General features: G+C 56.6%; 1 protein-coding gene across 1 annotated transcript in view; it reads left to right on the top strand.

The window, feature by feature from the left end:
- DNAAF9 (dynein axonemal assembly factor 9) overlaps nt 1-11,820 on the top strand; it is a 131,188-nt gene extending 119,368 nt beyond the window's left edge. The window contains exons 27-32 of the mRNA XM_058287457.2: nt 915-1,003; nt 1,967-2,125; nt 4,902-5,027; nt 6,414-6,469; nt 9,524-9,561; nt 11,327-11,820. Of these exons, the coding sequence (XP_058143440.2) occupies nt 915-1,003; nt 1,967-2,125; nt 4,902-5,027; nt 6,414-6,469; nt 9,524-9,561; nt 11,327-11,635 (777 nt within the window). The 3' untranslated portion in view covers nt 11,636-11,820. The remainder of the gene's footprint in view (nt 1-914; nt 1,004-1,966; nt 2,126-4,901; nt 5,028-6,413; nt 6,470-9,523; nt 9,562-11,326) is intronic.
- The last annotated feature ends 300 nt before the right edge of the window (nt 11,821-12,120 follow it).

Genomic DNA, 12,120 nt, shown 5'->3' with positions numbered 1-12,120 from the left:
TGTGGTTTGAGGGGCTGAGGACTAGGACGAAGGTGGGGGTTAGGGTGTGAGGAAGATAAACACAGCACCAGTTACGTGGGGTGCTGCCTGGGACACGGGGGAGCTGCTGGCTCCACCAAGAAGAGCCACCTTTGCTGCCAGGACAGTGTTGGCTTAAGCTGTGCATGACTAGCCTGTCCTGAGAGCCTTGGGTTTGCAAAGTGAACCAGGCTGGAGGCCTGTGCTGCGCTGTGCTGCTTACCTCAGCGTCCATTGGCGGCTGCGCAGTTTGTGTCCTCCCTGGCCTACCCGTGCTTTTCCAGGGATTTCTTCGAGTTGTTCTCAATTGCCGACCTGGGGAGGGGGCCGTTGACCTGCAGTCAAGTTGGAAGGTCCGGGCAGCCCAGCCTGGCTCCCTTCCCCACCAGGAGTCAGCCGCGCTGTCAGCCACACTTGTCACGCAGCAAGACTCAGCGGGGCCGTTCGTCTCCTTCGCTGACTTCACTGTGACGCTTCAGCCCACTGCGTTTTCATCCCAGACCCTCTTTTGCCCAGGATTTTCCTGAAAAGTGTAACTGTTGAAAGAACATGGTATCATCCATGAATATGTGTTCTACAAAAGATGTTGTGGTGTCTAACAACTGGGCACCGTAATTCCTTGTATCTTTAAGTAGAGAAGTTGTACTTTTCCAGAAAGTTCACATAAACCCTAAAGAACTCATGTATTGGCCGTGGGAATTTTAATAAGAATCCTGCATTCTATGTAGTTTGCTCTGTGCCAGCACACTCTAAGCACGGGATGCAGAGGGGTCATTAGCCCGCGGTCGCGTAGCTGGCAAGTGGTGGTGCTGAGGTCAAGCCCACGGGGCCGGGCTCTGGTCACTCTCTAGCTCCTTGTTCAAGGTTGTCTGTATGTTGCCTTTTCTTTCACGTAGGTCATTATCAGCATCGTAACTGGCCTCCCAGGCTCTTGTGCCAGCGAGCTCTGTGCTTTCCTGGTCACTCTGCATAAGGAGTATGGCAGGTTTGTATGGCCGCTGCCCTAGCTTTGGGGAAGGGGCTTCACCGGGACCTGGCCCTGGGAAGCCTAGACACGGCTGACCTTCGGGTGGATGAGGTCGGCAGCTCATCCTGCACGTGTGCCTGGTGGACGATGTGCAAAAGAGACAGGCAGGAAGAGCTCTGCCCTGGTGGGCTTTGCAGTCGGGGCGGGGGGGGGGGGAGTGCCCAGCTAAGCTGAACTTTAGCCTGTGGAAAGCGCTGTAGAAGGTGAAGCAGGGAAGGACGTGGGGTGGGGGAGAGGCCCGCTCTAAAATGAGCCGCCAGGGACCACCTCCCTGAGAAGGTAGTGTTGGAGCACTGGCCTGAGGAGGAGCGGCTGCGCAGCAGCAGGTACAGAGGCCTGGCCTCGGGCAGCTCGGCTCGGCACAGCATGACGCTGAGGCTGCCATCCGTCCATCGCGTCCACTCGGCTCGCCCTTGCTGACCTGGGCAGTCCTTTGATACGTGGAGGGCATCCTGCGGGAGTCAGGTCGGAACTGAGGGAATGAAATTGCCCAGAAGGCTGGCGGTTCAGGGCGGGAGCGTGGAGTGGGGCAAGTTTTGGAGGAATGCTGGGCAAGTGCTGGGCCTGCTTTAGCGGGCATTGCCCGGCTAGCCAGTTCCTCACCCGGGCTCGGTGTGCACCTTCAGGACTCTTCGCCTGCCCGTGTCTCGTCCGTAGCAGGTCTTTCCTAGCCCGGGGCTGAGCGGCCCTGGTCAGGCCGTCAGGCTCATCAGTTCTGAGGTCTGTCGCTCGTGTCCCCACCCCTCCTCTTGCCCTGTGGTGAGGGCCTTCGTCAGAACGCCAGTCGATCATGCTCGCGGTCCCCTGGGCTCCCGGCGCAGCCCGTTCCTGTCGTGTGCGGGTTCGCTGGCAGGAAGGTCCGGGCAGTGCCTGCGTCGGGGCCCTCTGGCAGCCCCCCGAGCTCGCCTCTGCTCTCTGCAGGTGGATGCTGTACCGCCAGCTCATGGACAGCTCTGAGTGCTTCCATGCCTCCCACTTCCAGAGGTTCCTCTCCAGCGCGTTGGAGGCCCGGCACAGCCGCTCCGCCCGCCCGCCGGCCTGCGCCCGCAGGAGCGCCAGGCTGCTGGTGGCCTTGCAGGGGTGAGCTGGAGGCTTCCGGGACAGTGGGTGGGTGGCCATGGGGCTGAGCGGCGTCCGCGCCCCCCCACAGGCTGCGAGGAGCCGCGGCTGCTGTCGCTCGCACACGGGCCTTCAGTCGCCTTCAGGACGCCCCGCGTCGTGAGGGCCCAGGCAGCGGGGTGGGGAGGAGGTTTTCTCGCCGGGGCTCTTTGATAATTCTGGGCGCAGCAGTTGTCCCTAGAGCTCTTCCTTTGCCTTCGTAGGGCCCCCTGTGAGGAGCGTACTGGTGGAGTTGGGTAAGGGCTGAATGTCCGCCGACCAGCTAGTGGAGTCTGCCAGCAGGACTGTTGTGGGCGTTCGAGGACCTGCTGCAGGAGCTGCCCTGAGCCCCCGGAGGCCTTTGCCGGGGGGCCCTCGGCCCAGCGGGGAGGGTGTCGGGTTAGGGAAGACACGAGCCCGCTTCTCGTGGTGTCGCTGTGCTGGTGACAGCAGCTGTGGGCAGCTCCCACAAAGCGCCTTTGTGCTGCGCTGCCTCTGCTGGTGTTTGCAGAAACCGGCCGGGCTGGTTGGGCCCGTTGTTTCCAGTAAGCAGGCCCTGATCCACACCCTGCTGGGGCCTCCAGGTGTGTGATGGGCAGCGCCGGACACCCCCCGGGCCACCGCCTGTCCTCAGCCCTGAGCTCTTCACCCCTTCGTGCTGCCCTGGCCAAGGCAGAGCCACAGGGAGGACCAGTTCTCTTCCGGGTCTCTGTCCTAGCAGTCAGAGGCAAGGTTTGCCCAGCTGCCACCCTCCTGCCCCTGCCAGCAGCAGAGGGCGTGGGCAGCGGGCAGCTGCGCTCGCTGCACCCAGCCCCTCAGAGGGCCTTCCTGACCCTTTGCCGCTGCCGTTGTGCATCTGAGCGCCAGCCGGTGCCATGGCCTCTGGGCTGCGAGGCAGGGCCTGGCCACCCCCACGGCCTCCGGCCAGCCTCGCCGCAGGACCCCAGCCACGCTCTCCCGGGCTCCGTGGGCCACACACAGCAGCGTGCTTGGGGCATGTGCATCTCCTTGGCCAGACCTTCGAGCCCATTGTTGAAGCTGCTGCTGAAGGGGGGCCCCAGCAGCATCTCAGATCGTGGGCTTGCTCCCTGCATACGGCTCTTGTATTCCTTTGTGAGGAGGGCAGGGCGCGTGGGGCGTCCTGAGAGCAGAGCTGGGGGTCAGGGCCTTCTGAGCTCGGTGGGCCCCTGAGCCTGGTGCCAGGTGCGCTGGCCTCGCCAGCAGGACGGGGCCTGTTGTCCACGCGGACCTTTTTCCATTCAAATCAGCGAAGAGTCCTGGGGTGCTCTGAGAACCCGGGGATTCCCCAGCCACGCTAAGGAAACGCTAGCATGTTAAAATGACCAAAATCGACAAGATTGGCTTGTCAGATTGTCAATGGTCCTTTTCTACCCTAAAATATGAGAATCTGTGCTCCTGATACTGAACTTGTAAAATAAAAAGCCCGCAAACACTTTTTCTACAAGAAAAACTAATGCTGAGGAGCAAGTCTGGGGCATTTAACCGTTTACGTCTGCCCGACAGTGGGAGGTGGGGTCAACTGGGAAGTGGTCCCTGGGTGTGGGCAGGGATCCGCCGGGGCTGTGTCCAGTGCATTCACGCCCGCTCTCGGCACCGACAGGCCAGCGCAGAGCAGGCTTTCCTTACAACCGGGAAGACAGCAGTAAGCACCTCAGTGGTCACCAGTGCCCCGGAGGGAGATGAGGTGGGCACCAGGGGAGGGGCAGCTGCTTCGCCTGGCATGTGTAGAGTCGGCCTTGGAGGGGCAGGAGAGCAAGCTCTGCAGACATCCGAGGAAAAGCGCCCAGGCCGGGGAGGCAGCGGGAAGGGGAGCAGGCCTGGCAGGCTCGGGGAGCCTCTGCACCATGCCTGGGGGGGTCGGGTGGAGCCAGAGGCGGGCAGTGGGGCTGCCCTGCAGTGCGGAGCCGGGCCATGGAGGGCCCCGCTGAGACAGTCTGACCACGGGTTTAGCAGGGAACCTCTGGCTTCTGTGTTGAAAGTAGGCTGCAGAGAGGCAGGGGCAGGAGTGGGGAGGCCAGTAAGGAAGCGCTTGGGGTGAGGTGGGCAAGAGATGGCCATGGTTTGCACCAAGTTGCAACAGTGGGGCTGGGATCAGTGGCCACATTGTAGTTACGGTGTGGCGGTCACACTGCTGGTGTGACCGTGGTGGAGAGGGAGGAAGTCCAACAGGTCTTCTGGCCAAGCAGCTGGAGAGCAGGGTCCTCTCTGTGGAGAGGGACAGGCCGTGGGAGGAGCAGGCGTGGGGGGGCGGGCCAGGAGCTCCTTAGGCTCTGAGGGAGGTGTCCGGTCGGCTCTGCAGGTCAACAGAGCTCCAGACCAGCGAGTCTGGCTTCACATTTCAGTGCTGACCTGGACAGGTACCCGATGATCCCCCTTTCTCTCATGCCTGCGTGTTCTTTGACGTAGAAAGGAGAGCAAAAAGCTGCTAAAGACAAGGAAGACGCAGGCAGGAGCTCCCTGCCTGGTGGTTAGAGAACAGCCTGAGGACCAGCGCGTCCCACCCAGGGTTGCTGGCAGGCTTCCTGGTCCCCTCAGTGGCCTTGTCTTCCACTCCCTCGCAGTCATGAGCCGAGTGGAACTCGGGGTGCAGAAACGCCACGTAGACTCCAGGGGCTCTAAACCACAGGAGGCGACACCAGGACACCGCCTCTTGGTTTCCTTCCACCGGTGCTTGGCGAGCCACTCGGCACCGCCCCCCGGCCCGGGCAGTAAACTCACTGCTCACCGTGTTTTCCAGCTACACAGACGTTATTGACGTCGTCCAGGCCCTGCAGACCCACCCAGACCCACACGTCAAGTCCGCCTTCAGCATCGGTGCCATCACGGTGTGCGTGGAGCCCTTGAGCTGCTACATGGAGCACAGGTGGGTGCCAGGAGGCCGCGGGCTGGAGCGCAGGTGAGTGCTGGCCCCGCAGCCGCAGACCGGAACACGTTTCCTGCAGACAAGGGTATTCACTTACGTAGTAACCCTAAGGGCATCACCCAGTGCAAGAAATTTAGCATTACTGTGACGCCTACATTCTATGTTCCAGTTTTTCTTATGTCCCAATAATGTCCTTCTGAGCCTTCTCTCCTCCAACTTTAGAGCCTTTCCAGTGTCATGTTTTGCATTTAGTTATTATCTTAGTTTCTCTGTTTATTTATTTACCTTTTACAAGTGTGGAAACATACGTACAACATAAATCCTCCCATCCCAGCCCTTCCCAAGCACACCATTCAGGATGAGTAATCACATTCACAATCTTCAGTCCCCTCCCACCATCTGTTACTAGAACTTTCCCTTCACTCCAAACAGAAACCTCCACTCTTTCTGCATTAACTCCCACTGCCCCTCCCTGCACCCCTGGCAGCCTGCACTCTACTTCTGTCTCGATGAGTTTTTATATTCTCTTGTGGTTACCATGGGGCTTAAATTTAACATCCTAAGTCTGAAACAATCTTATTGTTTTGATTCTGACTTAACTTCAACAGCACACACACACCACGTTCCTGTCCCTCCATCTCCCCACCTTCATGTGGCTCTTGTCACAGATTAGACGTTTATGCACTATGAGTCCAAAACCACTGACTTATTACATTTTATGCATTTTACATCCCTTAGGAAGTAAAAACTGAAGTTATAAACCAAAATACAATAGAACTGGCATTTTTATTTACCCTTGTCATTATTTTTGAGTAATGGCAAGAGATCTTAATTTCCTCACACGGCTTGAGTCGGTTGTCCGGTGTCCTCTCCTTTCAACCTGCAGAGCCCCCTGGCAGCATTTCTCGTAGGGCCCGTCTAGAGTGGCTCACCACCAGGGTGTAGACACACGACTGGTAGCTGAGTATTGCTCGTGTGTCCTGCAGCCTCGTTGAACTCTTATTAATTCTATTAGTTTTTTTGGTCTGAGGATTTCTTAGGATTTTCTATGTACAAGAACATGCCATCCGCCAATAGAGATAATTTTACTTCTTCCTTTTTAATCTGAATGCCTTTTATTCTCCTTGCCTAATAATAAGAAAAGTTGCCTTGAGAATCAAGTTTTAAAAAATTCTTAGTTCAATTGTTATTTTTGTAAAATGGCTTCCTTGATTGGGCTCCTGTCTACCTTATGGGAAATCTAGGGTTCAGTACCCGGGGCCTCCTGGTGAAGGCAAGCTGGCCTGAGCCTCAAGCTGGTGCAGCAAGATGATGCAACCAAAAGAGACTCAGCAGACCAGGGAGTTGAGGTGCCATAAGAGCGTAATCGCCTCTCTCCCACTCCAGAAGGTCCCAGGATCGGTTCCCAGAGCTGCCTAATGAGAATGCAAGCAGACACAGAGGTACACACAGTGAGTGGACACCGCAGACAACGGGGGGCAGAGTGGAGTAAATCTTTGGGGGAAAATGGCTTCCTTGGCAAAAAGAATTTTTTTTTCATCATTGCTTCTAGATAATGTTAAAAAGCAAAGCAGATGGGAGTAGAGCATGGTAAGGCCTTTTTCCTTTACGTGAGGAAGGAGATAATACCGCCTCTGTACTTCAGGAGGTGGACTCAGTCTGGACTCGGGATCGGCCTTCACTGCCGTCGATGTCTTTCAGTGTCCACCACAGGTGCAGCCCAGACAGGCCCGCCTGGGCCTCTGCTCTTGAAGTGTCTCTGTTGCGGATATGCCATGGGAATTGTGGAGCCCATGCTTTGAGTCAGAATTGATCAGTATCACCATTTATTGATTGACTAGACCTTTATATAAAATCAGGCTCCTTACAAAATGCACAATATCATGTAAGGCTTAGGAATGTGCTATAATCACAGCTGTTTTCTGTTATCCAGGGGACAAGCTGGCCAGGAACCAGCCTATCTGTTACTTTATTGTTCCTTGTTGCAGAACTTGCCTATTATGGTTAAGGCTCCTTTGCAGGGTATTCTTCAGTAGTTTTACAGCTTAATATTGAAGACAGTAGAGAAGGAAAGAAGCAAGCCAACATTTATTTTGCGCTATTTGTCAGGCATTATTTTGATGCTTTGCCCCATTTAACCCACAAAATCACACTTTACAGTAGACTTTAGTACCATGTTTATCACGAGGAAACATGCTCAGCGAAGTTCAGTAATTTTCCAAAGGCTGCACTGGCAACACATGCCCTAGGAATTGTGATACATAGGTAGGGAGTGCCATAAGAAAAGATTAATGCAATTTTATAACCATTAAAAAGAAGCAAGCATCGAAAAGTGGTTGAAAGGGAGCATCTAAGTTCTGAGTGTTACTAGACAGAAAGCTGGAAAACGTAACGTGGGGCCGTACGGCTTAGCAGGCCTCACGTGAAATAGGAGTGGGGGTAGTGCTGCACGTGTAACTGCACAATGTGCCTTAATGCTGCAAGATGTTAATAGCAGGCAAAAACACAACCAAAGGGAAATGTGGAAGTAGTGTATAATAATATACTAATTACCTTCCATTAAGGGTTTAAAAAAAGGAAATACACTAAGTGAAAGAAAGTGAACAAAAGGTACTACATATTGTTTGATTCCATCTGTACAAAATATAAATACAAATAAAGTAGAAACAGAAAAACAGCTGTGTACAGCAGGGAAGCAGAGATCAAGTCATGATTATTGGGGGGTGGAGGTTTTTTGTTTATTATTGGAATAATGAAAATACTTCAATGATTGAATGATGAATGCACAATATGTGATTATACCAAATACCATTGATTGTACACTTTGGATGGATTTATGCTTTACTAATATGTACCTTGTCCAGGGTTCCTCTGTGAGCCACCATGGGCCTTAGGGGCACACACCCCAAAGTTTCACAGGCCCTCCACAGGGACAGGATGTCTGGTGGGCGTGCGGCCCGGCCACTGTCCTCGCACAGGCCCAAGGGTAAAACCTGCATGTCCAGTTCCTCCTATTCTCGGGAGACTGCTGTGGGCAGTGCGTCTTGCCGGGGCTCTTGTCGTTGCTCAGACACACGGGGGCTCCTCTCTGGGAATCTTGAGAAGCCACGAAGGAGCCAGACAAGAACTAGATCCATAGCCCAAAGCGGTGTTCAGCCTCTCACTTGTCCATCTGACTCAGCCCCATGTGGCATGCTTCCTGCTGTTTTCAGAGGTCAAATGAAAGGATGAAGACGTGCTGCCACCAAGGACAGGCCAGGGGATCCTTCCCCCAGGGATGTAGCAGCATTAATGCTGACCAGCTGGGGCAGCAGCCCTTCAGAAGAGAGGCTTAAGGGAGGGAGACACAGGAGCTGCATGGCACCTGGCAGCCCTTCCGCTCCCTTGCGGCGTGGAAGACCTTGGGCAGAGCGCTTGACCTGCTTAGCATCCCAGGGCCACTCCCGGGTGTGTTAAATGCCCAGGCAAGGGGGCCCCGGGCAGCACGGGGGTGGCGTGACGGGAGGTGCTTGCCTGCTGCTCGTCCACAGCAGGAGCTTGGTTACGGGCGGCTTCGCCCTCGGTGGTAGGTCTCTTCCCTGGGAAGAGCAGCCGATGTTTTGGACTTTTAAAGCGCTGTGAATACTGAGTTTTCCTGTGGCGCAGGCCACAGCACTGCACGTGGCAGCTGCTGCACTTGTGATTCCCTCGGCTTCCTCTTCCTCCTCTGCCATGTGCCTAAGGTGGGGTTGGGGGAGTTGGGATTCTAGCGGGTGCCAGGGGAAGCATGGCGACTTTGGTTCTGGAGGCCCCCAGGCAGCGTTAACTGAACGTAGTTCTTCTCACTTTGAGATTTCCTCTTTACTGTCAGAACAGTGTCTCTTTCAGAAACACCGTGCACTCTTTCTCGCTCAGCATGGAGCTGCAGGGGGCTCTGCCGTGGCTTTCATGGGCTCTAGAGGCTCCAAGCTTTATTTTTAAATTTTTTTAAGATTTATTTATTTATTTCTCTCCCCTTCCCAGTTGTCTGTTCTCTGTGTCTATTTGCTGCGTGTTCATCTTTGTCCGCTTCTGTTGTCAGCGGCACGGGAATCTGTGTTTCTTTTTGTTGCGTCATCTTCTTGTGTCAGCTCTCCGTGTGTGCGGCGCCATTCCTGGGCAGGCTGCACTTTCTTTCGCGCTGGGTGGCTCTCCTTATGGGGCGCACTCCTTGCGTGTGGGGCTCCCCTACGTGGGGACACCCCTGCGTGGCACGGCACTCCTTGCGCGCATCAGCACTGCGCATGGGCCAGCTCCACACGGGTCAAGGAGGCCCAGGGTTTGAACCGCGGACCTCCCATGTGGTAGGCAGACGCCCTAACCACTGGGCCGATTCCTCTTCCCGAGGCTTCAAGCTTTGAAAGCCTCTTGGACAACCACGGCTCAGCCTTCTTGCATACATGTGATACAGGATTTGGGGGAAATAACAGACAACTCTGGAATTAATGGTTTTTAAAATACTTCTCTTTTCCTCCTAGATTCCTCTTTCCCAAATGCCTTGAACAGTGTTCACAAGGTAAGCAGTGCACCTACTTCCTGCTGCATGCCTTTCAGATTCTATTTCTTTGCAACGGACGTTCCAAGCTCCTACCTACCGTTCTGAAATCTAAAACAAACAAAAAATTTGTCCAGGGAAAACAGTGACGTCTTTTGCTTTTATCATATCGGGTGGACAGCTTGTTTCGGTGGCCATAGACACCCCTCGTGAGCTGGGCTTGCCGCTGCCCTGGCCTCGCGGCTCAGCCGCTCCTCGCGAGCGCGCCAGCCTCTGGGTGAGCGCGGTGTCCGTGCACGTCTCCTCTCCCAGGAGCACAGGGTAGGGCCCAGTAGCCCTGTCTCCCGTGGCAGCCCACACACACTGGACTCTTCCACGCCTCTGGTTTTGTTTAGAAAAGCTGCCCGCAGCAGGGTCCACTCACGGGCTGTCCCGCCCCCAGGCAGCCTGGAAGCAGCACGTTAGTCCTGTCCTGGTGTGGGGTCCAGAAAAAACTCTGAATCCTTGCGGCGGTAATGAAACGCTCACCGTCGTCAGGGCCCTTGCCAGGGTCTGGCTTCCTGAGCGCAGAGCGGAAGGACATGGCACGCTGTCCCCGACTGCTCTGCAGGGGGTGGAGGCAGAGCCCCCCAGGGCTGCTGTCCCAGGAGCAGCTGAGCTGGGGTCGCCCGGGCAGAAGGCGGGCCTGGGGGAGGGCATGTGCATGGGCTGCAGACCTCCAAGCGTGCACCCCAGAAGCTGGGGCCACCCTGGGGTCTGCCCAGGCAGATGGAGATGTGGTGGGTGTCAAGGGGCAGGAGAGGCCAGCTGTCCAGCTTGGCGCTGGCCAGGACTACCTGCCCTAGAGACAGAGCAGAAGGGGAGAGGATGGACACGCTCCATCCTTAGCAGGCCCGGGGCTGGGCTCGGGCCGGGGGTCTCCCAGGGGACTCTGTTGCTCAGGGTGGGGGTGCTTCAGACGCCCTGGAGGCCACCTGTTTCCTGAACTCCACGGGGCCTGTGGAGCGGCCGGACGCGGGTCGCTGGGCCCAGGGCTCGCTGTGGACGGGCCCGGTACGTGGGGAGGGGGAACGAGCGACAGGGCTGCTTTGCCTCTAGATTTGTGGCCTGCTTGGAAGCAGGACCTGCTCCAGCAGACAAGCACTTCCCCTCCCGGGTGAGTCAGTCAGACTCTGCTTTTAGCAAAGGGTTAAGAGAAGAGACTGTCGCAGCCCCAGATGACATGTGTCAAGAGGAGCTGAGCTCCGCAGGCGCAGGCCGAAGACGGTTTACTGCCTGCCCTGCTTGTAGAGGTGTCTGTAGAGGGAAGTGAGCTTTCACCCCGCTGGGCGGTCAGGCGGACTTCAGGGTGTCTCGCCTGGGAAGGGGCCGTCCTGGGCTGCCTGCTTCCTCCCAGCCCCAGGGCATCCCCTCCTTGGTCGAGAGCAGAAGCTGCTGCTGGCCCAAACGAGATGGCCTCTTGGCCTGCCCTCCATCACTGTGCTTGCCGCAGATGGCATTTCCTCTTGGCAGGTGGCAGTCTGCTTGGCTAACCCCTGTGCCTGTCCTCACAATCCTGGTCCACCTGGTACCCCGTGCTGCAGACAGAACCTGGGGCGGGGGTCTATCGGAGACCCCAGCCCATCCTTGTGGCAGGCCCAGGCACACCGTGCGGGGCGGCACACTCGTGTGTGTCTGACTCCATTCCTTCTGCCCAGAAGTTAGAGTCCCCAGGCCCCCGAGCTCTTCACAGGCCTTTCCTGCTCCTGCCTGCAAGATCCGCCCCTGCCTGTCATCCTCCGCCCAGGACCTCGCAGGTCTCGCGCAGCCTGGCGTGTGCCGAGCCTCGAGGACCCGCCCTGCCGCCCCACGGGGCCTGGCCGCAGTGCGCTCCTCTGGAGCGACTGTCCACGCGGGAAGGGAGCTCGGCACCACTGGCTTCCCGGCACTCGGCTTGAGGGTCCAGACCGTGCTGACACTCGCAACGGAAGGAGCTTGTGAGGAACCTTCCAGAGAGGACGGACCAGAGGCTGGAGGAGCCTCCATCCGAACTCCCTCAGGGGAGACTGGAGGAGACGTGGTTCTTATTTTCCCTGTGCTCGTGTGCCTGGACTGAGGAGAACACCCCAAAAGTGGCGTCAGCGGTCCCCAGGGAGGAGAACTGGAGGTCAGAGTGCCAGAGGAGGGGCCGAGACTTTTCACTGAACACCCTTTTGTACTACAAGAATTTCATACTGTAAATAGGTATTTATAAATTCAAAAATTGTTTTAAAACACATTAAAATACAAATGTAAGTCTTAGAAGTCTTTCTAAATGGCTGATGAGTGGGTTTGTGCAGGCTTGTAAAAGGGAAAACGTTGGCGTGGGGTGCTGCAGCTTGGGCAGCTGCTCGAAGGTCAGGTTGCGCGTGTCCGACACGCACTAGATTCGTTTGCTCACTTGTCGTCCGCCCGGCAGCCCATGCAGGGCTGGCTCCACCCGGTCCCGGGGGCTCGGGCTGCTTGGAGGGGCTGCTCAAGGTGGGGCAGGAGTCGGCCCAGCAAAGGAGGCAAGATGGTTCCAGGCAGAAGGCACGGCAGGTCTGAAGCCCGGGGTGGGCA

This window comes from Dasypus novemcinctus, chromosome 24 (genome assembly GCF_030445035.2).
Source record: "Dasypus novemcinctus isolate mDasNov1 chromosome 24, mDasNov1.1.hap2, whole genome shotgun sequence".
Lineage (NCBI taxonomy): Eukaryota > Metazoa > Chordata > Mammalia > Cingulata > Dasypodidae > Dasypus > Dasypus novemcinctus.
Note: the sequence above shows the minus strand (reverse complement) of the source record. Positions and strands in the feature narration are given on the sequence as shown.